Genomic DNA, 27903 nt, shown 5'->3' with positions numbered 1-27903 from the left:
GAAATCTCCATCTGATGGAAGGCACTCTTCACGTCCATCTGATGGATCTTCCAACCAAACTATGCTTCCATGGCTAGAACTAATTGGGTGGTGCTCATCTTTGTTGTAGGAGCAAAGTTCTGCTCATAGTCAATGCCCTCTTGCTAACAGTACCATTTTGTGACCAACCCAACCTTGTGCTTGTTAAGTGTGCCATCTACATTTCCCTTGGCCTTGTATACCCATTTTCCACCAATGGGTTTCTTCCCTGGAGGAAGGGCTATGAGATCCCAACATAAGCCTTCTGTTGAGGCCCTCTCTCACCATTTTTCTGATCAGCCAGCCTCTTTTTGCAATGTTTCTTCATATGGCCCACCTTGCTATAGTGGCATATGTTCTTCTAACTTCTAGTTGCATCTTCACCATTACATTCACCTTTCTTTTTTAACCATTTGCCTTTCCCATTGACACTGGTTGCAAAGGTCTGCTCTAAACCCTCTGTCTCACTATTGCTATCGATCTATTTCTTCCATCTGTCCTACTGTAAGAGTGTATTGCATAGCTCATCAAACTTCAAGTCAACATTCATATTCAGATTTATAAATTACCTAATGACTTTAGTTCAGATCTTGTGATTCATGAATGGTTTTAATTCAAAACTCTTAATATATTTTTTTAATTTTAAAAATATTAATACATTTTTTGTACTTGATGTATCCTTGCCATTTCCAGATACTGGGTTTTCAAAAATCTGGCTGGTACGTATCATGGTAACACAGATTTTAACCTTACAATTCGATTTTTAGTATTTTATTAGGATATACAATAGTTTTTTCTGTTGGTGTATCATACACCACGTAGTTGGTGTGTCTTCAAATGATTGACTCAGCGTGGGAAAGAAGACAATAATTGGTGACATCCTGCAAAAAATTGGTCAAAGTTTGCATTGCTCTTTTCAAATATGTGAGAAAAGATTACAACAGTGAAAACCACGATATACATCACCATATAGTCTCCCATGCACTTGATTTTACCAATTTGGTTGTAAGACAAATTATACAAGGTCACAAAAGCTACTAAAAAGAAGATAAATCTAATTCAACATAAATATTGGTTTCATAAAAGAAAATTAGTTTCAAATAAATTAAAGGCAAGCACAGGAAAAGTTGTGGCAGGTAAACAGGTTGAATGGATGACAAAAATCAAAGGAATATGACTGAAAAGAAGCCTAATTACCAGCAAAGGGGAAACTGATCCCTTGTAAAAACTCCAGCTGCCCAAACCTGAAGTGTTGTAACTGAAACAATAGGACAAGTTTGCTTCTATCCCTTTTGGGGGGAACAATAGGTGACATGAACTTACTGGGGGGAACAATATGTGACATTACTTACCAGCTTCTCGTTCAAATGCATCCTTTCTCTCTTGATATACATATGCATTTATGAGACACCAAGGCTTAAACATATGAGCAAAGGAATCTAGAGAATAGTAATCCAACACCAATTAACTATAAGTAGCCTCCACTATCACATCTAAACATTATATTACAGAAAATGCAGACATGTACAAAATTGATTTTGATGCCCTATAAAGCAAATATGCAGATGGAATATCATGTAAGAAAAATCAACGTATGACTACCAAAATAAGGTTGAGCACAAGAAACACATGCATAACACTAGAGAAAACTAGTACACACTAGATAAACCCATACTATCTAAAACCTAACAGGGAAATTCCAAGGCTGACAGTCGAAATGAAAATCATTTACTTCACTGAAATCACCACCATCCATTAGTTTCATGGCATCATCTGTGAGCTGATTAAAGATGGATTTTATTTCTGGTGGCATTTTGTCATGCCTGTTCTTACCATTTGATGCTCCCTTCATCCTCCACAGAGCTTGCAGAACCTATATCCATGGCAAGTTTTAGTTAAACTATCCTTTAGAGATGCCTATTGCTTTACCCAGAATTAGGGGACCTTTTGAGTCTAATACCTTAAATATCTTTAAATTTTCAGGATTGCTAATACTTGCAAGAAACTAGAATACTTAGCAAATTGTTTCCAGGTAGATGTATTAGAAATTTAAAGTTGTTTGCCCAAGACACAGCTAGGATTTAGTTGCAATATCTATTTGGACCTTCCCCTCACTTAAAAGTCAATTAGAATATCGACAACAGTTTCAGCAATAGTGAATGTATGACAAGGGAAATCAATGGAAAGGCTCCTCGACAACTTTAGTTAGACACCATTTAGAGACAGATGTACATGCAGTCAGTATCATTAGGGCTTTTGACATTTTAGATAAGCCAGATCCTTTATATTGCTAGAATTGCCAATATTTGCGATAATTTGGTATGCTTAGCATATTGTTTCAAGGAAGTTGTCCTGGAAATTTGAAAGGCAAAGAAACCTTTTGGGAGTTGGTTGTGAGCCATATTTGGACCTTTCCCTCACTTCAATGATAGTTAGGATATCTTCCTAATTCTAACAAAAAAATTCTCTAGGAAGGGGTTAAGACTCAATGAGACTATGGAATAGGAAGAAGGGTTCTTAGTCGAAAAGATAACTTGAAATTTACTCCCCATGCTTTATATCTATGGAAACACTACTATATTGGAGTTTCATAAGTTATTATTCTAAAATATGGTATCTTTAATATACAAGTAGAGGTGAGCAGACCTAATCAATAGGATTGGTGATAGTATATGACAAGCACTTCTTTACTATGAAACCAACAAACTACATTAAGGGATATGAGTTACCTCCAGATAGCAGGAAGGATTAGCAAGAGTCAGAAAATTTAGGACAAGAATGACAGATGGATAAAATAGTGTCAAACCATATTGAAGTCATAACATCTTTCAAGTCCCAAGTTTTAGGCTAGTTTGTAATCAATGAGTCCCTTGTTGCCAATGCAATTCATAAAATATTAAAATAGGGTTAACCAATGGTTTGCTTACATTTTAAACAGATGAAATAGTGAAACATGTCTTTTAAAGTTGTAGAGCTCGTTGAGTGTTGTGGGTATGGACCAATTTAGAATAAACAAACTTCATGCTTGGTCAGCTCAGCTAGAAGGTGGCAATTTGAGGAGATTTATTGATTGTCAAACAAAATGGCAAGGAAATATAAAGCACTATTTTGCTCACAGGTTTCTATGGAGAAGGTAATGTATGGAAGACTTTAATGGTGCATCAACCAACTTCTACCTTATAGAGTTGACAGAGTCTAAAGTTGATATAGTTGCAAAATTTGCAACCAAAATGAGTTTGTATAAAAAATATATGGATTCTATGGAGTTTGGCACTAAGGTGGATATGTTGCCTATGCTTACCTATCTCGGGAGAGAGAGAAAATTGTAATATCCCCTTGCTAATTAAAGATTTCATATTGTTATTTATTGCAAGAAAGAATGTACCATTATCATAATTATATGTATGTTTTGATTTGCACTATGCATCATTTTCTGTACACATTTAATCTGCTTCTATCGATAATATTTTATTTTAGTACCAATTATTTTCCTCCCTCAATCATCTCAATCCTTTCATGTCTACCCTCTTGTTAACCCCCATATTTTCTCCATGTTATACTGGAGGGTTTAGGGCCAACACATTTCATTAGGCTAGTGTTCAGAGTATGATTTCAGAGACAATTTTCGTTGAGTCAGAGGTTGGTTTAAACAAGAGTTCAGATGCAAGATGCTTCAGTAAAATTGTCCATAGTTGGTTTCGAGAGAGAGTATACAGGTTTTCATCATATTGGAGATTTGTTACTTTTGGGATTTAGTAGAAGTGGAGACAGGAGAAGCTAGGGTGGAGGCATCGTGGTCTAAGAGGCATAGTTCGGTGGTCTCTATGGCAGTATTGATTATACATTTGTATTTAGGTATTCAACATGTGCAAACATATCATGTTTTCAAAAACCAAGCACTGTAAGGTAAGAAGCAATATCTACTTGATTGCTTCCTAGTATAAGTGAGAGGTATTTATAGTTGGCAAGTCTAGCAGAAATAATGATACAATGCAGTCAAGGGAGAAATCCAAAAGCTCGTAAGTATTGGGTATTGGGTGACAGCATTCAACCAAAGGATGATAGATTTAAAGGTTTTTAAAATTAAAAAAAGCCTGACATTGACATCCAAGTTAGGTTTGCCAAGTTCTAAACTCTGCAAAAGGAAAAGAGCCCACAAAATCCAAGATTTTACCTTATTATTATACTAGCTAATTTTCTCCTAGAGATTACGCACTTCAACCTGCAAATCAGATTGTTGTTTATTCAGTGCTCATAGAGCATATAAATGATCAATTCCGAGCTCAGAAAAAGACGCCGCCGTGGTTGCTGAAATCTTGGCTTGATGAGACGAAAGCTGAAATTGGTAAAGGAATTACGCCGCCGTGGTTGCTGAAATCTCGGCTTGATGAGACGAAAGCTGAAATTGGTAATGGAATTACGCTCATTACAGCCTTAGAAATGTACTGATCGCGACCCTTTGAAGTGCAAAGCCTCAAAATAGATGAAAGCCTGGAAAAAAACTTCTGATGAGCTATTTAAGGGTCTCCTTAATGATATACAGTTCAGTCTCTATATTCAGATGCTAGTCGTCTCTACATCGCAACAACAATATACAGTACTCTTGTAGGAGGAGCTAACCACTGGATTGGTAGTGTCACGCCCCCAATTCTTTTTTCGTTAAATTGGCCGGGTGCGGCACCGCCTAAGTTATTAAGATGTTCCATCGTTAATAAACTTTACGAACTACGCCTTAACAATTCATAATCAACATGAATTCATATTATTAATGTGCGGAAACCATCAACAATATAAAGATAATAAAATCAACTCGGCAATAATAATGATAATCAATCTTTTATTATATATGCGAAGTTACATGAGCGGGAGCCGCGCTCAATCGGCGTTCCATAAACGGGAGGGTGCCCGCCCGTGCAAGAGCGCACGGCGGTCTGCCAAGACTCCTCCAAAATACAAGTTACAACAACACACCAACTCGGCGTTGGGCGGGCGGGCGCACCCGTGCACGACCCTTACCCAAGCCACAACCCAATCCAAGTGCGATATAGGTGTGGGCGCCCGTGCGCACCACCGGAACCTCCACACGATCCTCAACTCGACCCTCGCCCGGCTCGGCGGGCTCATCCACCGAACTGCGGTAAACCTGCGCCTCTCCCAAGTGCGCACTACCCTTTGTGCGATGAAGACCGATGTGAGTTCGATGATCCAAATGAATCGCAGTCCTGCCATGTTTATACGCACACTCCCTTGTGCGTTGTCTCCTGGCCGACCCTACAAACGTTTAACCATTCGCCCACCAATCGCTCCATCAACCGTCGGCTTGCCCAACGTATGACTTGCTCCTTGGTCGGCTTTAAGACATAAGGCGAGCTGCCTTATAAGTATGCAAGCGCCCTCCATTACTACGCACACATTATCACTCATGCTCTCGGTGTTTCATGGAGTGCTCGCACCAACACTTAGTCAATTTCGTGAGGAGAGGGATGTGCGCCCGTGCACGACCGCAGGGCGTTACATCCTCCCCCACCAGAAGTCATTGTCATCCTGACAATTCCTGCTCTCCTTTTCAACTTCTTGTCATACTTCACGATCTTGTCCTTCCATCTCCAAAGTGAGTCCTCCGTCTCCCAGCTGTCCTCCTCCGGTGCATCCTTCCATCTGCAAAGAAATTCCCGTCGCATGTGGCAACCAACTCCTGTAGTTCTGAGACTCAAAATCTTCTCCAACTCTAGTCCTGGTCTATCCACAATCCCGGCTGGTCCTCCCTTCGGTTCAACCCTCTCTGGATGGTCTGAATCAAGTCTACATCTCTTCAACTGACTCACATGAAAAACTGGGTGTTTCATGTTCATATGGCGTGGAAGCTCCAGCTCGTAAGCAACTTCCCCCACTCTCTTCTTCACTCGGAATGGTCCCTCATACTTCCGTGTCAGTTAGCTCATCGTCCCCTTGGCTGGCTGAAACTGCTCCCCGGTAATCCTGAGAAACACCATATCTCCCACACTGAAGTGTGCCTCCTGTCTTCCACGGTCAGCATACTTTTTCATCCTCCTTGCAGCATCGTTCAAGCGTAACCGTGCTAACTTCAAGGTCTCCTCCCAAGCCTTCATGAACTTCCTCGCATGAGGACTTCTCAAGAAGCCTCTCGTTACTACGGTATGCGGTGCAAACGGCATCTGCCCATTCACCAACTCAAATGGACTATACCCTGTCGCAGAACTCTTTTGAATATTGTAGCTAAACTGAGCAATATCCAAGAGTTCGGGCCAATTCTTCTGATCAGCCGTCACATAATGTCGCAAGTAGTCCTCCAACAATGCGTTGATCCTCTCGGTCTGCCCATCTGTCTGCGGATGGTAACTCGAACTCATCAACAAATCTGTCCCGACCAACTTGAACAATGTGGTCCAAAATCTCCCTGTAAATCACGGATCTCTATCCGACACAATACTCAATGGCATCCCCCAATACTTCACTATGTTCTTAAAGAACAACTCCGCTGTCCGCTCGGCTCCACATGGTATCTTTGTAGGAACAAAGACAACATACTTGGAAAAATGATCAACCACGACCATAATCCCATTATACCCCTGAACCTATGGTAATTGAGTGATGAAGTCCATCGAGACACTCATCCATGGCCTCTCTGGAATCGGTAAAGGCTGCAACAGTCCTCCTTGCCTCTGAGTATCCGATTTGTCCTGCTGACAAATGATGCACGTATGTACATACTCCTCCACATCCTCCCCCATCTTCTCCCAAAAGAACCCTCTCTCCAACAATGCTAAAGAACGACGCTGCCCTGGGTGACCAGCCCACGGAGAATCGTGGCATTCCTTCAAAAGGTTCCTCCTGAGTCCGGATGACTTTGGAACATAGAGTCGGTTTCCAAAGAACAAGAACCCGTCTCGTAGAAAGAACTTTTGTGTCTTCCCTTCCTTTATCTGCTTCACTATATTCTGCACCAAAGTATCGGTTTCCACACTTCCCTTGATCTTATTCTGCATCTCTTCTGACATGTGAACTCGACTCCTACTCCTTGCTGCCTAGTCTTCTTCCTCTTCCAATGCTGCAAGTTGTCCCTTTCTGCTAAGGGCATCTGCTACCGCATTGTGTCTACCCAGTCTATACTCGATATTCATGTCGAATTCTGCCAAGAAGTCCTGCCAACGAGCTCGCTTCGCGGAAAGCTTCGGTTGTGATGCAAAATAACTTGCTGCAACGTTGTCAGTCTTGACAACAAACGGATTCCCAATCAGGTAATGCCTCCACACATGAAGACAATGGATGATGGTAGTCATCTCCTTCTCATGGACTGGATACCTCCGTTCTCTATCCTGCAACTTCTGACTCTCATACGCCACCGGATGCCCATCCTGCATAAGAACTCCCCCTATGGCAAAATCTGAAGCATCAGTGTGCACCTCAAACGGTCTCTCGAAGTTAGGAAACTTCAGTATCGGTGCTGTAACCATCCTCTTCTTCAAGTCATCAAATGCCTCTTGACATTTGCTCGTCCAACTCCACCTCTTGTCTTTCTTCAATAAGTCTGTCAGTGCCGATGTCACCTTGGAGTACCCCTCTACAAACTTCCGTTGGTAGTTGGTCATGCCCAAAAACACCCTCATCTCATGGAAATTCTTCGGTTCAACCCAGTCCTCAATCGCCTTCACTCTGCTCGGCTCCATCCGTATGTACCCTTGACCAACAATATGCCCAAGGAACGGAATCTCGGTCTGAGCGAACACACACTTAGACTTCTTCAAGAACAACTGATTTGCCCTCAGTGCCTCGAATACCATCGCCAAGTGTTTCTTATGATCCTCCATGTTGTCACTGAACACCACTATATCGTCCAAGTATACTACTACGAACGAATCCAAGTATGGTCGTAGAACATCGTTCATCAAAGTGCAAAACGTAGCAGGAGCATTGCACAACCCGAATGGCATAACAAGGAACTCAAAGCTACCATACCTTGTTACTATCGCGGTCTTCTTCTCATCTCCTTCAGCTATTCGCACCTGATAATATCCATGCCTCAAGTCCAGCTTGGAAAACACTCGGGCTTTCGCAAGCTTGTCAAAGCAATCAGCAGCCAATGGCAAAGGATACATGTTTCTTACCGTCTGCTTGTTCAATGCACGGTAGTCACAGCACATCCGTAGCTCATTCGAATCCTTCTTCTGCTGGAACAATATCGGAGCTCCATAAGGGGACCTTGAAGGTCTAATGAAACCTGCCTCAGTTAACTCCTTTAACTGGCGTTTCAATTCCTCCAACTCAGGCCCTGACAAACGATAAGGTGCCTTAGCCGAGGGTTGCTTTCCTGGCTCAAGCTCAATACTATGGTCCACTGCACGCCTTGGTGGAAGTTTCTTCGGAAGCTCATCAGGCATCAAATCCGCATACTTGGTAAGCACATCAGATATCTCAGCTGGAACAGGCGTCCCCACTCCATCACCTTCAACATCCTTGAACATCACCACATATGTCTCCATATTTGAATCCTTCATAGCCTTCCCCAAACTCAGTGCCGAAACATGCTGCACCTTGACTTCCCTCCTTTGCCTATGAGTGGGCAAAGTCCAAGTTTGTGCCTGTCCAACTAGCACCACCTCATCACAGAAGGGGACAACAATAGCCTTGTTGCCCTTCAAGAAATCCTGTCTGAGAATCATATCAAAGTCATTCATCTCCATCACCGTGAAGTCCAACTGACCTTTCCAGTCTATTATCTGCACAGTTACTTCGTGTACCAAACCCGCCACCTTAGCTCTAGAGTTCACTGCCTTGACCTCCATATTCGATGGGGTGATCGTCAGCCCAGCCTCTTTTGCCAACTGTGTCGTCATAAAGTTATGTGTGGCACCCGTGTCCACTAGAGCTTGAATGGTCTTGCCATGAACCATCAAGTCCACGAAACCCAGACTGTTCATCCATGATTTCTCCATAACCTTATCAGCTTCACCTGTCATGAGCAACCCTGCTCTATCAGGCTTCACCATATCACCTTTACTTTGTTCAGCAGCTTCAACACCTCGTGAACCTGCTCTGATACCAACTGTCACGCCCCCAATTCTTTTTTCGTTAAATTGGCCGGGTGCGGCATCGCCTAAGTTATTAAGATGTTCCATCGTTAATAAACTTTACGAACTACGCCTTAACAATTCATAATCAACATGAATTCATAGTATTAATGTGCGGAAACCATCAACAATATAAAGATAATAAAATCAACTCGGCAATAATAATGATAATCAATCTTTTATTATATATGCGAAGTTACATGACCGGGATCCGCGCTCAACCGGCATTCCATAAACGGGAGGGCGCCCGCCCGTGCAAGAGCGCACGGCGGTCTGCCAAGACTCCTCAAAATACAAAGTTACAATAACACACCAACTCGGCGTTGGGCGGGCGGGCGCACTCGTGCACGACCCTTGCCCAAGTCCAAGTGCGATATACGTGTGGGCGTCCGTGCGCACCACCGGAACCTCCGCACGATCCTCAACTCGACCCTCGCCTGGCTCGGCGGGCTCATCCACCAAACTGTGGTAAACCTGCGCCTCTCCCAAGTGCGCACTACCCTTTGTGCGATGAAGACCGATGTGAGTTCGATGCTCCAAATGAATTGCAGTCCTGCCATGTATATACGCACACTCTCTTGTGCGTTGTCTCCTGGCCGACCCTTCAAACGTTTAACCATTCGCCCACCAATCGCTCCATCAACCGTCGGCTTGCCCAACGTATGACTTGCTCCTTGGTCGGCTTTAAGACATAAGGCGAGCTGCCTTATAAGTAGGCGAGCGCCCTCCATTACTACGCGCGCATTATCACTTATGCTCTCGGCGTTTCATGGAGCGCTCGCACCAACACTTAGTCAATTTCGTGAGGAGAGGGAGCGCGCGCCCGTGCACGACCTCAGGGCGTTACAGGTAGGATCTAAGATTAACTCTGAGAAGCTAATGAGCTTTCTTACGGGAGAGCCGGTCGTTCATGTAATTTGTATATATGGAATGGGAGGGGTTGGTAAAACAACATTGCTAAAAAGAACATACAACGTTTTCAAGGTTAATAGAGGAGGCTTTGATTTTGTGATTTGGGTTAAAGTTGGTCAATTCCCTAATTTGGCCGACTTGCAGAGTTGTATTGTTCACGAAATCAAGCATGACTTACCAAGCTATAATGATGTTGATTATAGGAAGACGTCATTGTCTGCTTCTCTGAGGGACAAGAAAGTTCTTGTGTTCTTAGATGATTTACGGAGATTCTTCGATATTAATCAATTGGGCATGGCATTTGTCAATAAGCAGGGAAGCAAGATTGTATTTTCTGCTCGCCAGGCTGGAGAAATGGGTGCACAAGAGTCCATGAAAGTACAAACCCTATTCCTCGACGAAGCTGCCGATTCGTTTTGCAAGATAGCTTTTGAAGGCCAAGGTATTCCCCAGGATAAAGCGAATACATGGAGACAAGTTGCAGATGAATGTAAAGGTTTGCCCCTAGCCATACGTGTACTAGCTACTACATTGAGGAGAAGACCTGTGGATGATTGGAAACTTGCTTTAAAGCAGATGCAAACAGGGGATCCAAATTTTCTGAGTTTATATCCTCATGTTAATGAGGAGCTGTTCGAGCCATTGAGATGGAGTTACGATAATTTGCCCAATCCTACTTTGAAGAACTGTTTTCTTTATCGTGCCATGTTTCCCAAAGATGCTGAAATCCATCTGCAGCTTCTTAATTTCAGCCTGTAGTGCTTAAGTTAGAAGCTGCTTTGATTGTCACTCTGCCTCAATTTCTTTTAATTATCGTTCCAGTTTAGATCCATAAAAAAAAAAGAATAAATATGCAAATCTAAGCTAATTAAATTTACAAAAAAATATCTGAAGCAAACCAATTATTTTGCATAAGAGAATTTGGGCAGAAAAACCTCGATGTTCATCTCTTCTATCAGTAATTCATTTTCAAGCTCATTGTTGCATTCCATTATTGTCTAGCCTACCCATAATAAGTATTTTCCTTGAGTACGAAGAAAAAATGTCAAAACACATTAAAGCCAATATAAAAGCTAGCGCTAGGATCTCGTAACATACAATATCCATCTCACCTGTAGCACCAGAAATTGATGAGAGCACCAAATAACTTGATGGTACGGTGGCGATTGGGCCTAAAAATGTCCTTCAGAGAGAAATCGTGGGCTCCCATAGCCTACATTAGCTTCTGAATTTTTGAAATAGAATTAACATTGCCCACAGATTCTCTATGTGGCTCCTCGTTTTGCAGCACCTCCAAATCACAAAAGACTAGTAATTTTGTCTTGTTCCTGCATGTAGATTTGAAAAAATAAACCCTAACCTCTACTCTCGTGAATTCAAGTCCAAACAAGTAGATGCATACATCCATAGAAGCCTTGTGCCTCGGTCATGTATTGAGTGAAGCAATGGTAGATATGGGAGATCGTATTAGGGTTTTATTGCAAAAGCTGGTTGTGGGTAACGAGTCGGACCAAAACTCTATTGAACTACTCACAACGTCTTTGAAATGAGTAAGAAGCCAAACCTCTATGGCTTTTTTCTTTGTAGGCTTTGAATCAATGGTCTGATAGAAAAGTCATGTTTTAAACTTGAAACCACTTTGTTTCCCACCCTTAGCTGATTGTGCACGGAGGTAATGGTTTTCAAATGTTTTGTTTCCCACTCTTGATGATTGTGTTGTGGTAACACATGGTTAGATAATGGTGGTGAAATTTTGTAAATAGGGGTAGAGTCAAGCGGTAAATCATTTTGACTTCTAATTTTTATTTTTATTTTTGGAGGGATAAAATTCTAATTTTAATTTTTTTTTTGGAGGGATAAAATTCTAATTTTTAATTTTTCTTTTGGAGGGATAAATTATTTCTATATGATTAGTTATATATGATAATTTATTTCATTTTAAAATGTGTTTGGTGTAATTAATAATATGTGTGGATAAATCTAAGGATTTAATTTAAATCAAATTAGAATAATAATATATTTATATTGAGAATAATAAATATTTATTTATTTTTGTTTATAAAAGGTGTGTATTACATTATATATTAGAGTTTTCACAATTAAGTTATCTCATTGTGTTTATGTCATGTCTACACTATTGCATATATCTCCTCCCAATAAGAAGCTATTGAGCTCTCATACAAATGAGACCTCTAACATTGTATCCTAATGCCAAATATTCCCACAAGCATTGATTGTCTTTCATGTGATCAAAATATGACCCTCCAATGACAAGGAGTTTTGCTTCTTCTCCACCAAGTTCCTATGTTTTTCCTTCAACAATAGTCTTCCAACAAAGTAGGTTGGGCCTTGTGTGACATAAATGATTGTGTCAATGGGGTGAAACCACAAGGAGAGCACCCACTTTATGTGTGGCCTTCTTTTACATATATATATATATGGGAAAATTCCATAGACTTCACCATCTTTGATGGATGGTAATTTAGGTAGACCATCACTGCCCAACTTCCAAGCATCTTGCCCCTAGAGGACCAAGAGAATTGAACATCTAACCTCACCAAAATGGGGAGACAGATCTCACATCTTACTCATGGCTACTTAAACTAACCCTCAAGGCTACAAGACACTTAGCCCATATTTGGAGAATAATCAATGGAATGGTAAATTAGTGATATTGTATTGATCCGCACTCACATCTAATGTGGATTATGTCTAACTCTTTGCATTAGAGCCACCCAAGGGTGCTAATTACTTTCCCTCCCCCACGACACTTAGCATGTGACCCTCATCCATGCATTTGATGAGCTTTGTAAACATAATCATTCTCAATGAAAGGGAAGCTCCTCACTCCAAGGTGTTCTTCTCAATGCCTATGTGGTTCATTTGTTGTTCAACCCTACTCTTGTCCTCTCTCCTTTACTTTGTGTGATTTCCCTCACAACAAAATTTTATTACATAAACATTCAAGATAAATGCAACATCTGCCCACTTGTGTTCCATTTGGCATTTCAAGCCTCCATGCATTCAACATGGCTCTCCATCCCAAACTTATTTTATATCATAAACACTAGGTTTTGTTGACACCTAAACCTCATGATTGGGTGAATATAATGTAAATAGATAAATAAGTAATATGAACATTCATCGGGAGATGAACACGAATCAATTTTTGGTTGAGTTACTGCCTGGCCTAACATGGTATCAGAGCCAGCTCCATTTTTTTAGCTTTTATACCCTTTGCAACTCCCTATTCTGCTCCTCTCCTCTCCATTCAAAAGCGTTGTCCATACGTTGCCCATAAACTTTGCATACAAAACGCTGCTGCCATGCAGTGGCCTGAACACTACTCCACGCAGTGGCCTGAATGCTGCTGCCACGTTCCTCTACTGCAACGTTCCTCTTCTACAACGCCGGAAGTGTTCCTCTCCTTTAATGAATGTGAACTCTAATGCGTGAAAATTTTGGTATGATCCATATGATCCTTCTCTGAAGAGCCCTTCAAGCAGCGCCCTGGTTCGACTGATGAATGAGAAATTCAGGTTCCAACCGCGACAGAGGGCATTCAAACGTATTGTTGGAAGGCCAGACTTCCCAGACCATGGCCAACGGTTGTTCCTAGACTCAGATAAACACAAACATGAGTGGCACGAGAGACATGAAGATCCGCCAGCATCATGGACAGACTGGCTGGAGAGCATGTTTCCAGGCCACTGAGAATTGCTTCATTTTAAGTATTTACAGAACGCTGATCCGTTGGAGAATGCTGTTGCTCTTGTTTTGAAGAATGTTGGTAATATAACATTGTTTTGGCATTGTATTAATGCTGGTAGACATATAACGTTGTTTTGGCATATAACGCTAGTCTCAATGATTCCTGAAGTTTGTTTTGGTACGCTGCTCCATGCGTTGAACTGTACGCTGCTCCATGCGTTGACTGTTTTGGACGCTAGCTATATATATATTAAAAGGTCTATTGTATTTAAGTTGTATTACAATCTTGGTGTATTACAATCTTGAACGCTGCCCATATGTTGATCGCTGCCACCGGTTTGCCCAGTCTGATTTCTGCAACACCAGTAGTAGTGCTTTGGAGAGACGTGGAACGGAATTGGTAAAGAATGGCAAGGAGTCACTGCAGTTCTTCTTCTAATTGCCGTGTTTTATTTTAATGGTTGGTGGGTAACTATGACTACAGCAAATATCTAGACCCTTTGAGCTGTAGTAAATAGACCGATGCTTTCCAACTGAATGATAGTGAAATATATGTGGTGATGGAATTAGGGCTTATGTTGTTTGTTTTATGATGACATGCCATGGTATAATATGTGAAATATATATTACATGATTGTAGTTGATTCCATTTTTTAGAAAGTCATAGAAAACTATTATTAGTGTTTTTCTACGAATACTGTAATTATTTTTGGGCTCAGTTCAAATTTTTATGATGGAGAAGTTTGTTGAAAAAGTCAAGGGTTTGGAAAAGAAGACAACTCTTCTTGCACACAGAGAGAATAATCTTTCTCAAGATTCTTCTAGAGGAAGAGGTAGAAGAGATTTCAGAGGCAGGGGGGCAGAGACTCTCAAGGAGAAAAGGAAGATTTGCATTGCATTCACTGCAAAAGAAATGGATCACATGATGCCTCTACATGCAAGCTACCATGGGACAAAATTGAGCAGAAAAGAAACCAACAGAAATGTAAAACTGATGATACAGACAAAGGTAAAGCACCTGAATCCGCTCACTATGTTGTGGCACAATGTAACATTGGAGTAAATGAAGATTTGTTTAATGCTTCACTTGCTTCTTGGAAAAATGATTGGTTGCTTGATTCAGGAGCAACCTGCCACATGACTCATAGAGAAGATTTTTTTGAATATTTCACTGACAATGTTGATGGAGTAGTATACTTTGTAGACCAATCAAAAATCAAGCCATCAAGGCTTGGCACAATCAGGCTTAAACTGCTTGGTCTTCCAGACTTTCTTCTGCATCATGTTCTATATCTCCCACAGCTCAAGAGAAACTTGTTGTCCTTGGTCCACATCTGTCAGCAAGGTCACTCCATTCATATGTTTGATGGCAAGCTTGAGGTAAGAAAAGCATCTGACCACTCACTTGTCATGAGGGGAATAGAAGAAGAAAGGCTTCTCATGCTGCAAGGAACCTCTGCTCATGCACAACATTTCGCATACAATTCTCATCATGAAGAAGGTACACTTCCATCAAGTTTATTATGGCATGCTAGATTTGGACATTTGAACAATGACAGCCTCCGCTTGTTGAAGAAAAATGGTGTTGCTAGTTTGCCTACAATTCCTAGGAAACTTAAGCAATGTGATGCTTGCATTCTAGGAAAGCATAGCAAACAATCTTTTCATGATTCACATTCAAGAGCACATAGAAAACTTGAACTCATTCATTCAGATTTATGTGGTCCAATGCTTGTTCCTTTTGCAAATGGAAACAAATATATAATGACATTTATTGATGACTACACCAGAATGTGTTGGGTTTATTTATTGAAGAACAAATCTGATGCTTTTCAAACATTCAAGAACTTTCATAAATGGATTGAAAATGATGCACAATCTCATATTGGGTCTATTCGCACTGATAATGGAAAAGAATACACATCAAATGAATTTGAAAACTATCTTCACCAACATGGGATCAAACATCAAACAACTGTGCCTTATAATCCCCAACAGAATGGTGTAGCTGAAAGAATGAATAGGACAATCTTAAATATGGTACGATCCATGCTCTTCTTCAAAAATGTAAAGATAATGTTTTGGGATGATGCTGTTCTATGTGCTGCATATATAAAGAATAGATGTCCATATAATGCTATTAGAAACAAGACTCCATATGAAATGTGGTATGGACATGTTCCTTCGGTAAAGCATCTTAGGGTCTTTGGTTCCACCTGTTATGCCTTGATACTAAAGGTACATAGAAACAAACTTGGTGCTAGAAGTCATAAGTGTATCTTCCTGGGGTATTCAAACACCTCCAAAGCATACCGTCTCTGTGATGAAGTAAATAAAAAGTTTGTTGTATCTAGAGATGTAATTTTTCTTGAATCATCCAAAATTGACAATGTTGTTGAGTGTCAACTTGATCGCTTGGATAGATTCGCAAAAGCAAAATCATTTCAAGAATTTGATAATCAGATTCCACATCTTGAAGGGGGGATTCCTATACTAGATCAACATGTGGAATCTTCTTCTGAAGAACACTCTCCCCCGCATGAAACTCCAACAACGGATGATGCTTTAAGTGATGTGATTGATAGAATTGGGAGACTCAATCTTGATTCAGTCCCAACTCAATCAAAGGAGCAGCCTGGACCATCTAAGAAAGGTCCCCAAAGTGGCTAACAAAGACACTTGAAAGTGTTCATCCTGATGAGGTTGGAAAGACAGGAACTAGAAATTCAAATTGGCAAAATGGAGGTGATGTGGATGACTCTAATTCACCTGTTGATATGGATGTTTCTTATGATTGTGAATTGAACTTGTCTACAAATTTTGAACCAACTTCCTTCAAAGAAGCTACTTCTCATGATGAATGGAAAGAAGCGATGTAAAAGGAGTATGATTCCCTCATAAAGAATGGCACTTGGAAGCTGGTTGATCCGCCATTAGGAACCAAACCAATTGGCTGCAAGTGGGTCTACAAGAACAAGTATAAAGCTGATGGCTCACTTGATAAGCACAAAGCTAGGCTTGTGGCAAAAGGTTTTGCACAGAAGGAAGCGGTCGATTATGAGGAGACTTTTTCCCCCACAGCAAAATGGGCTACCATCCAGACACTCTTTGCCCTAGCAGCTCAGAACAGTTGGAAAGTCCATCAAATGGATGTAAAAATTGCTTTCTTGAATGGAGATCTAAAAGAGAATGTTTTTATGTCCCAGCCTTAAGGATTTGTTGTGAAAGGACACGAACGTAAAGTATGCAAACTAGTGAAGTCCTTGTATGGCCTCAAACAAGCACCGCGAGCCTGGTATGAAAAACTAATTGAGCATCTTCTGAAACTCAATTTCAAACATTATGATCTTGATGATGCAACTTTATTTGTCAATAAAGTTGGCAAAATAGTTGTATATCTTGTGGTATATGTAGATGATCTTTTAATGACAGGGAAGAATAAAAGCTACATTGCATCCATAAAGAAGAAATTGGGGAAAAGTTTGAAATTACTGATTTGGGCTATGTTCATTACTATCTTGGCATTGAAGTAACCCAACATCCAAAGTCCATATTTCTTTCTCAAAAGAAATACATTGGAGATCTGTTGAACAAGTTTGGCATGACAGAATGCAATCCTCTTACTACTCCAATGGAACAAAACTTAAAGCTCACATCTATTGAAGGAAAAGAATTTGAGGATGCAACAAAGTATAGACAGCTTGTAGGAAGTCTCAACTACCTAACTACTACCAGACCAGACATTTCGTTTGCTGTTGGAATCCTCTCCAGGTTTATGCAAAAACCTTGTGAGGGACATTGGTCTGCTGCAAAAAGAGTTCTAAGGTACTTGAAGGGAACTCAAGACTTTGGAATCAAGTATACACAGGTGGACGACTTCAGCTTGATTGGATACTCTGATTCAGACTTCGATGGAGACAAAGAAACTAGGGTATCTACTTCAGGATATGCTATGAGTCTTGGATCAGGAGATGTCTCCTGGAGATCATGCAAACAATCAGTTCCAACAGATTCCACAACAGAAGCAGAATACGTGGCAGCAGCTGAAGCAACAAAAGAAATTGTGTGGCTTAGGAAAATTCTTGAAGATTTGCAGGTAAAACAAGTACAATCAACTCCACTCATGATTGACAATACCTCTGCAATAAATTTGGCTAAGAACCCAAAGTTCCGTGATCGAACGAAGCACATCAATACTAAATATCATCTAATTCGACATCATGTTGAGGCCAAAACAATCCATCTCCGTCATTGTTCTACAAATTAGCAAATTGTAGACATATTCACCAAAGCGCTTGGAAGAGAAAAGCTTGAATGATTCAGAATGATGCTTGGACTCACCAACATCCCTTCAGATTAAGGGGGGGAATGTTGACACCTAATCCTCATGATTGGGTGAATATAATGTAAATAGATAAATAAGTAATATGAACAGTCATCGGGAGATTAACTGAACAGTCTCTCCCTCATGTATTTAATGAAGACCTACATGAAGGAATAAACACGAATCAATTTTTGGTTGAGGAGTTACTGCCTCGCCTGACAGGTTTTATCGTCATTTTATTAGATTGATGTTGGCGGAAAAAGAAATAAATGGGATTCAAGGATGTTCTTTGAACTAGAGAATGTGGCTTATTGCCCAAGATATTACCCAAAGGCCACACTTTCTCACTATTATATTTCAAGAATTTGGAATTCATCTAAGACTAGTTGATTTCTACTTGGGATACTTCCTTCATCACACCACTCATTTAGTGTTCAAAGGAAACAATTAGAAATAGTTGCAGTTGTCATTTTGAGATCTTGGGTTTCATTATCATGGGTTACCATTCATTGGGCCTAATTTTCCTTTCTTCACCTTTTTCTTATATCTAGGACTTAGGGAATGAGTTTTTCATTAGTTTGGAACAACTCATAGATATAAAATTTACATGCATTTGCACTTCAACCTTCGAGTTTAGACTTAGATACATCGTATTAGTGTATCTTTAATTATTTTGGCTTTCATTTTTTTCTTTTCTTTCATCACAAATGACAAAAGGGGAAATAATTTGCCACAAATCTATGAATGCTTAATCATAAAGGTCTCACCTGAGGAAAATGAATGAATATCCTATAGAATGACATGGGATAAAATTTGACTAAGGGAAATAAGGGGTACAATAATATTGATGTGTAGCACCTACTCAAATCACCAAGTATATTCCCAAACCATCAAGATGACACACTTCTTTGAGTAAAATTATGAAACACCATGGGACAATCCAACTTAGAATTTATAGGCAAAGCATTAAGAGTTAGAATAGATTTCTTAAGTGATCACAATAAAAATAATACACATTCAAGATATCATATACACATGGATCATACATATCAAGCTAAATGTGGTAGCTAAAGCAACCTCTTCCTACACCTAGGGTCCTAGATGGCCAAGGAAAGGTGTGATTGAGCCAATGATAAATCCATGAGTTACATATAGATGCATATACCTCAGCTAGAAAATGATCAATGTGAAAATAATTCTAGAGGCTAAGATGACAATGAAAATTTATAAATTTCCTCTAAAAACCCATATATAAAGGGGGGTAACAGGTCCTATGACATCCAACCTACAATTTACAATGGGAAATCCTCATAAGTCTCTTTGAAGAAATATGTCCCATTAAGGCCAAGATGAGGTATGAGGCCTCACCAATTTGATAGTTGAAGAAGTTTGAATCTTGGTTTGTCAAGTTTGGCCCTAAGTAGGCAAGGCAACATGGAAGGAGGTGACCCCCTTAAAAGAGTTCAAATGGGGAAGGTCACATAAGGCATTATATAAATATCTAAATCCAAGAACCTCCCTCATAAAAAGAGCTAGACATGTATTGAAAGAATGTAGACAATGAACCATCCAAATCTTGATAGAGACAATATAATGTCCCTTTGATCTCATAATAAATGTGGCTTCTACATATGAGGTGAACCTCCAACTATATCTCATGTATGTTGGAAAGCTAGCAGATGTTATTGAGAAGAGGAAGATCATGATGATTAGTTTCAACTTAATGCTAATGTAAACCCACTTCGAACACAACAAGGGGAATCTAAGAGCAACATCCAATGCTTTGGTGCATATGTGGGTTAAACACTAACACCCCCTCTCATTTGCATGAAGTGTACCTAGTACAAATCCATCTTAGAGTCGAGGCAATGAAAAGATGAATTCCAAGTACACTGAATGTATTGTCTATAAATAACCTCTCTAATAACCTGACATAAGCATATAATAATGACATTTACATTGGAGGTGTATATCACTTGAATTGTGTTACAACTTTAATCGCTCCCCCACAAAAATGTGTCATGCTCCCTTGTGATGATGCATCAACCTTACTCGAGAACAACCTCACGATGTAAAAGGAAATTAAACATGATGTAATTTTAATAGTTTCACACATTCACCCCTGGACTCACCACTCATGGCTAATGTGAGGTTATTTAAAGCATTTATGTGGATAAAGACAATAGAACATCCCTTGAATCTCATAATAAATGGGGCATCTATAGATGAGGTGATAAACACATCCTGTCTTACACTATTACAGAAATAAATGGATCTTGTTGGTTTTGATACGTGCCATTTAGTGTCATTGTGCAATATTTCATATAAGGTCTTGAAAAAAATCATTAGCAACCATTTGAAAGTTCACTCAAGAAAAATTAACCCAGAAGAGAAAAGGGGGTTTTGTAAAGGGAAGTATAATACTATAAAACATTGTAATGGTCCAAGAATATATTCACAGTAGCCTAAGATGAGTTATAGTCAGTTCTTAGGTGAACAAGTCATAGTCTAGTTGTAGTAGTCGTAACTTGGTCAAGTTGTTGTAGTCGAGGCAAGACTTGATTGGGTTCCCAAGTCCCAAAAAAAGTAAGGGTAGTTGTAAGGGAATGATAGCTAAGGAGTGTCAGGGCATGCCAAGGAATGAAAAGGAATGCTAACACATGTGAGACAGTGGCAATGCATGTTGAGGAGTGTTAGGGAGTGCCATAACATCACAAGGGAGAACTAGGTCAAAATGCATGGAAATGAATGAATAAGAGTGTGTGCCAAGGAGTGTCAACGAATTCCAGGTGTCTCAAGGATAAAGTGTGTTAGGATAAGGTCAGAATAATACTTGTAGGAGGAAAGCCTATGGTTACAATAAGGGCCTAGAAAAAGAAGTTTTAGACAAACAAAGACTTTGGGTTGGGCACAACATTGTTTTTCCAATGACTTGGTTGGTTCCCAAGTTGCAAAAAAAGTAAGGTTATCTATGAGGGCATGATATCTAGGGAGTACCAAGGTGTTCCAGGGAAAGCTAGAAAGTACTAACACATGCTAGATAGTTCCAAGGCATGATAGGCATGCCAAGACAAGTCAAGTTCTAAGGCATGCCAAGATGTGTCAAGTGCCAGGGTGTGGCGCGAACACATGATAGGGAGTGTGAGGGCCAAGTATCAGGGAAACACAAGGGAGCACTAGTTTTGAATGCATGGAAATGAAGTGTCAACAAGTTCTAGGTGTACTAAGGAGGGAGTGACAAGGTATGCTAGGCAGTGTCAAGGCATGCTAGAGTGATAGGGAAGCATACCAAGATGTGCCAAGTGCCAGGGTGTGCCAATGCGTGCTAAGGAGTGTTAGGGAGTTTTAGGGAAACACAAGGGAGAACTAGGTCAAAATGCATGGAAATGAATGAATAAGAGTGTGTGACAGGGAGTGTCAGTGAGTTCCATGTGTGCTAAGGAGGGAGTGACGTGGTATGCTAGGCAATGCTAAGTCATGCTAGAGTGCCAGGGTGGCATGCATCCAAGGTGTGCCAACATGTGCTAGGAAGTGTTAGTGAGTGATAGGGAAACACAAGGGAGCACTAGGTAAAAATGCATGGAAATCAATGAATAAGAGTGTGTGACAGGGAGTTTCAGCGAGTTCCAGGTGTGCTAAGGAGTGAGTGACATGGTATGTTAGGCATTGCTAAGTCATGCTAGAGTGGCAGGGCGACATGCGCCCAAGATGTGCCAGGTTCCAGGGTGTGCCAACATGTGCTAGGAAGTGTTAGGGAGTGCCAAGGAAACACAAGAGAACACTAGGTCAAATTATTGCATGCAAATGAACGAATAAGAGTTTGTGATAGGAAGTGTGAATGAGGTCCAAGTGTGCTAAAAAGGGAGTGACAAGGTCTGTTAGGCAGTGTTAAGGCATGTTAGAGGTCAAAGAAACATGCCAAGATGTGTTAGGTGCTAGGGCATGCTAATGCATGCCAGGGAGTGTTATGGAGTGCCAGGAAACACAAGGGAGCATTAGTTTCAAATGCATGGAAATGAATCAATAAGAGTGTGTGACAGGGAGTGTCAGTGAGTTCTAGGTGTGCTAAGGAGGGAGTGACAAGGTATGTTAGGTAGTGTCAAGGAATGTTAGAGTTCCAAGGTGACATGCCAAGATGTTCCAGGTTCCATGGTGTTCCAATGCGTGCCAGGGAGTGTTAGGGAGTGCTATGGAAAAACAAGAGAGAATTAGTTCAAAATGCATGGAAATGAACATATGAGAGTGTGTGATAGGGAGTGTTAGTGAGTTCCAAGTGTGTTAAGGAGGGAGTGACAAGGTTATATCCTAGGAAGTGCCAAGGCTTGGTAGAGTTCCAGGTCATGTCAAGGAGTGGTAGGGTGTGCTAGGAAGTGCCAGAGAATTCCAAGTAATGTAGGGGATGCTAACATGTGCCACATAGTGCCAAGGGATTGTTAGACGTACAAGGTTCTATGGCATGTCAAAATGTAAACTATGTTGCTTAGTTGTTTTATGGCCATGGTTGGATGTGAGCCTTGACTTGGTAACTTGCTAAGTGGGGTGAGTTGAGATTGGACATGAGTAGCTTGAGATGAGTTATAGGTAGTTCTTAGGTGAACACGGCATAGTATAGTTGTAGTAATTGTAACTTGGTCAAGTTTTTGTAGTCGAGGCAGGACTTGGTTGGGTTCCCAAGTCTAAAAAAAATTAAGGGTAGTGTGAGGGCATGATAGCTAGAGAGGGTCAGGACATGCCAAGGAATGAAAATGCATACTAACACATGCCGGAAAATGTCAATTCAAGTTGAGGAGTGTTAGGCAGTTCCAAGGGAACACAAGGGAGAACTAGGTCAAAATGCTTGGAAATGAACGAATAAGAGTGTGTGTCAAGGACTGTTAACAAATTCTAGGTTTCCCAAGGATGAAGTGTTTTAGGAGAAGTTTGGAATAGGACTTGCAGGAGGCAAGCCTATGGTTGTGATAAGGTGTGGAAAAAGAAATTGCAGAGAAAGGGAGACTTTGGGTTGGGCACAACATTGTTTTTCCAATGACTTGGTTGGGTTCCCAAGTCGCAAAAAATGTAAGTCTATCTATGAGGGCATGACAACTAGGGAGTGCCAAGGTGTTCTAGGGAATTCCATGAAGTACTAACACATGCTAGACAGTTCCAAGGCATGTTTTTCATGCCAATACATGCTAAGTTCTAAGGCATGCAAAGATGTGTCAGGCATCAAGGTGTGGCGCCAACACATTCTAGCATTTGTTAGGGCCAAGTGTGAGGGAAACACAAGGGAGCACTAGTTTCAAATGCATGGAAATGAATGAATAAGAGTGTGATGGGGAGTGTCAGTGAGTTCTAGGTGTGATAGGTGTCAGGGAGTGCTAGGATGTGCTAGGGAGTGCCAAAGCATGTTAAGGAATGCAGGGAATGATACCATGTGCCACATAGTGCCAAGGGATTGTTAGACGTGCTAACATGTCAAAATGTAAACTATGTTTCTTAGTTGTTTTATGACCATGGTTGGATGTGAGTCTTGTCTTCGTAACTTGTTAAGTTGTATGATTTTAGATTCGACATGAGTATCATAAGAGGAGTTATAGGAAGTTCTTAGGTGAACAAAGAATAGTCTAGTTGTAGTAACTGTAACTTGGTCAAGCTGTTGTAGTCGAGGCAGGATTTGTTTGGGTTCTCAAGTTGCAAAATAAAGTAAGGGTAGTTGCGAGGGCATGATAGCTAAGGAGTGTCAGGGCATGCCAAGGAATGAAAAGGTGTGCTAACAAATTCCAGACAGTGTCAATGCATTTCGAGGAGTGTTGGGGAGTGTCAGGGAATCACAAGGGAGAACTAGGTAAAAATGCATGTAAATGAACAAATAAGAGTGTGTTCCAGGGAGTGTTGATGAATTCCAGGTGTCCCAAGGACCAAGTGTGTTAGGAGAATTTTATAATAGGACTTGCAGGAGGCAAGCCTACAATTGTGATAAGGGGCTAGACAAAGCAGTTTCAGACAAAGGGAGACTTTGGACTAGGAAAAACACTATTTTTCAATGACTTGGTTGGGTTCCCTAGTCACAAAAAAAGTAAGGCTATCTATAAGGGCATGACAACTAGGGAGTGACAAGGTGTGCCAGGGAATGCCAAGAAGTGCTAACACATGCTAGACAATTCCAAGGAATGTTAGGCATGCCAATACATGCCAATACATCCCAAGTGTTAAGGCATTCCAATATGTGTCAAGTGTTAGGGTGTGGTGTCAACACATGCTAGGGAGTGTTAGAGAGTGCCAAGGAAACACAAGGGAGCACCAGTTTCAATTGCATTGAAATGAATGAATAAGAGTGTGTGATATGGAGTGTTAGCGAGTTCCAATTGTGCTAAGGAGGGAGTGACAAGGTATGTTATGTAGTTCCAAGGCATGCTAGAGTGCTAGGGAAACATGCCAAGATGTACCAAGTTCCAAGGTGTGCGTATGCGTGGTAAGGAGTGCTAGTGATTGCTAGGGAAACTCAATGGAGCACTAGGTCAAAATTCATGAAAATGAATGAATAAGAGTGAGTGACAGGGAGTGTCAACGAGGTCAAGGTGTGGTAAGGATGGAGTGACATGGTATGCTAGGCAGTGCTAAGGCATGCTAGAGTGTCTGGGCAGCATGCGTCCAAGATGTGCCAGGTGTCAGGGTGTGCCAATGCGTGCTAGGAAGTGTTAGGGAGTTCTAGGGAAACACAAGGGAGAACTAGGTCAAATTAATGCATGGAAATGAATGAATAAGAGTTTGTGACAGGAAGTGTCAGTGCGTTTAGGGTGTGCTAAGGAGGGAGTGACAAGGTATGCTAGGCAGTGTTAAGGATTGCTAGAGTCTAGGGAAGCATGCCAAGATGTGCCAGGTGCCAAGGTGTGCCAATGCATGCTAGAAAGTGTTTAGGAGTGCCAAGGAAACACAAGGGAGAACTAGTTTCAAATGCACAAAAATCAATGAATAAGAGTGTGTGACAGGGACCAAGGGTTATTTCTTTCACACTCCCAGGCCTGTCCAAGCTTGTCTTGCCTGAGCTGTGGGTTTTTCAATTAGATATCTCCCTTCTAAATATTTGTGGGTCCCCCTCATTGTCAACCCCCTCCACATTGCCCCCTGGAAAGACCTCTGCAATAAGCTCTCCAAAAAGTATCGACCTGGACCTTCCGTGTTCTCAACCTGACAGGGAGGGCCACCCTGGTGAAATATGCTCTACAAGCTATGTCGTTATATCAACTATCTACCCTCCTGGCCCCTAAGAGCATCTATGTCGAGTTGGCTGCTGCGTTTAGAAGATTCCTTTGGAGTGGGGCAACCATGGAATAGAAGTGGCCATTAGTAGCCTGGCATAAACTTTATCTCCCAAAGACCATGGGAGGGCTCGATTTACATGATCCAGATGTCTTGAGTGACACCCTTAGAGCAAAGCTCTAGTGGCGGTGGATACAAGGAGGGAATGAACTCTAGAAGATGATTTGGTCTCAGAAATATGGACAAGGAAAATTGCAGGAAGCCTGCCTTCGCGAACCTCTTACAAGCACTGGATCTACAATATGGAATCACGCTAATAATAACAATGATATAATTCGAGACTACTTCTTCTGGGAAGTAAGGAATGGGAAATCCTCCCTCTTCTAGCAGGACTCCTAGAAGCATCTCCCCCGACTTTCTCAAGATCAATCGCTTTCTAACCTGATACCCCTCTTCCACTCAATCTCGGCCCTCTACATATTGGATTACTGGATGGAAGATGTGGAACACCACGGATGACGAAGATGGAAATACGGTGTTGATTGGCCAAGAGCGATCTCACGGGAGGTCAGTGCATGCCTGGGGACTTATCTCTCTCAACGTTGGGTCCATATATCCCAGGAGATGGACAAACTAAGATGGGGTCGTTCTACGACAAGAACCTTTTAAGTGAAAGAAGCCTATCTCATCCAGGCTAATGGTCAGGCTCAATCGAATCACCTCTTCTAGCGACACATCTGGAGAAGCAACCTATGGCCCAAGGTTGCTCACTTCCTCTAGCTAGTGGGCCACAAAAGATTCTTACCTGGGATCGCCTCCAAAAAATGGGTTTTGTTGGCCCGTCAATATGTATCCTGTGCAAGCAAGCAGAAGAATCCCTTTCCCATCTCTTTGGAGACTACCCCATAACATGTGAAGTTTGGAATCATACCTCCGACCTGTTTGGCCCAATAGATACCCATCTAGATGACATCCACGATCTCCTTGAGAACTGGCAGACTAACCAATTCTCCAATCCGGTGGTGAACCGGGCCTCATGGTTAACCTTAGGTCTAATTCTATGGAACACTTGGAAAAAAAGGAACCAGGTCCTGTTCAATGGACAAACTCCATCTAGCGTGCACATATGGAGCTTGACAATGTCGAATATCCAAGAATCCATCCTTTCTGAATCATGGTCCCCTGATGACTGGAACCCTGACCCATCAGAAGCCCAAATTCTTGCCCATCTGAACCTCTTGTTTGCTTTGATCTACCCGAGCACACCTATCTCATAACTTCCCTTGCCCGCTCCCCCTCTTCATTCCTCCCCCCTGCTGATAGCTACCTCCAGATTAATTTCAATGGGGCTTCCAAGGGTAATCCCGGACTGACAGGTTTCGACGACATCATTTGTGACTCAGTAGGCTCCCCAAGGGCAACTTACTCTGGCTTCTGTGGTATAACAACGAATAACGTGGTTGAGCTGACAGGATTGGAAGTGGGCTTGAGCCTGGCCTCCAACCTTCAATATCAAAGAATCAGAATAGTGGGGGACTCACGCCTCATCATAGATATGGTACAAAGGATTATCAATGGATCTTCCCCCCAGAAGGTGGCAAGGAGCTGGAGACTGGAATCTCAACTTTCTCGCATCCAGCAAGCCCTGAAAAACTTCGAATACATCAATACCAATTATGTACTCCGTGAAGGCAATAAAGTCATAGACTAGCTGGCCAACTATGGGGCGAACCCACTGCATAAAAACTTTAGGGTGGCTTGGTCAAAGCTTCACACCAAAGCGGACCTAGACCCTAGGGAAATGCAGGATCTTCAAAACTGATACATAAGGATCTAAAAGACCCCGATGGGGGTGTCCAATCAAGGAGATAGGTGGTTGCGGGTTGGAGCATGGAGCCAGTTGGGCCTCCATGTGCAACATGCCCAACTTAATGGCTATTGGGAGTCTGGCTCTCCCACGAGTGTTACTTAATGCAGGAAGGAGATAGTAGGGTGGTCATTTGTAGAGGGTGGGCGATGAGGAGGGAGTGTTGGGTGAGGGAGAGAAGTGAGGTATTGGCGTCCTGGCTCAGGCAGAGGCTTGGGATGACAGTGCAGGATGGGTTCGGGATTGAAGGGTATGTGGGGGACTGGAACTAGCAAGCTCTTTGGCCGTGGGATCTGAGAGAGCACAGGACAAACTACAATGACAAGAATTGTAGTCCCAGGGCTGGTGTGAGTGGGTGGTGGGCTCTTGCTTCCCCTACCTCACTCTGGGTCTTCTTTTGGCAAGGAATTTCTCCTTTGGAGCGGCAGTTAGGCAGAGAACGTGGGGTGTGGCTCTTCCCTGGGAGTGGTTGGTCTACCTTCATGACCTGCAATGCACCACCCAGCTCACTGACAGATAGTGGGGAGGTGCACAAGAATTGCACTAGGAAATATGAGAACTTTAACGCAGGGGAGGTAAGCCATGTTTTTCTATGTTTAGTTCATATTCGATTGGTGTGGTGGGTTGCTCTGGGCAGCCAGGTTCGTGTAACAGGCGGAGGAGGAGTCAGTTGCATGCCGCGGTAGCGAGGTTGTGCCTGCAGAGGAGGAGTCGGTCACCGTATGGAGAATCATCTGCCA

General features: G+C 41.6%; 1 protein-coding gene across 1 annotated transcript; it reads left to right on the top strand.

The window, feature by feature from the left end:
- Positions 1-9860: 9860 nt before the first annotated feature.
- Positions 9861-10778, top strand: LOC149241539 (putative disease resistance protein At5g63020). The gene has a single exon (XM_089370582.1). It carries the CDS (start codon positions 9861-9863, stop codon positions 10776-10778), a length of 918 nt encoding a protein of 305 aa, XP_089226708.1.
- The last annotated feature ends 17125 nt before the right edge of the window (positions 10779-27903 follow it).

Source organism: Pinus tabuliformis, chromosome 8, assembly GCF_031772625.1.
Source record: "Pinus tabuliformis cultivar Carrire ecotype Pingquan chromosome 8, CPIR1, whole genome shotgun sequence".
Classification (NCBI taxonomy): Eukaryota; Viridiplantae; Streptophyta; class Pinopsida; order Pinales; family Pinaceae; genus Pinus; species Pinus tabuliformis.
The sequence above is the reverse complement of the archived record's forward strand: the minus strand, read 5'-3'. Positions and strand labels throughout refer to the sequence as shown.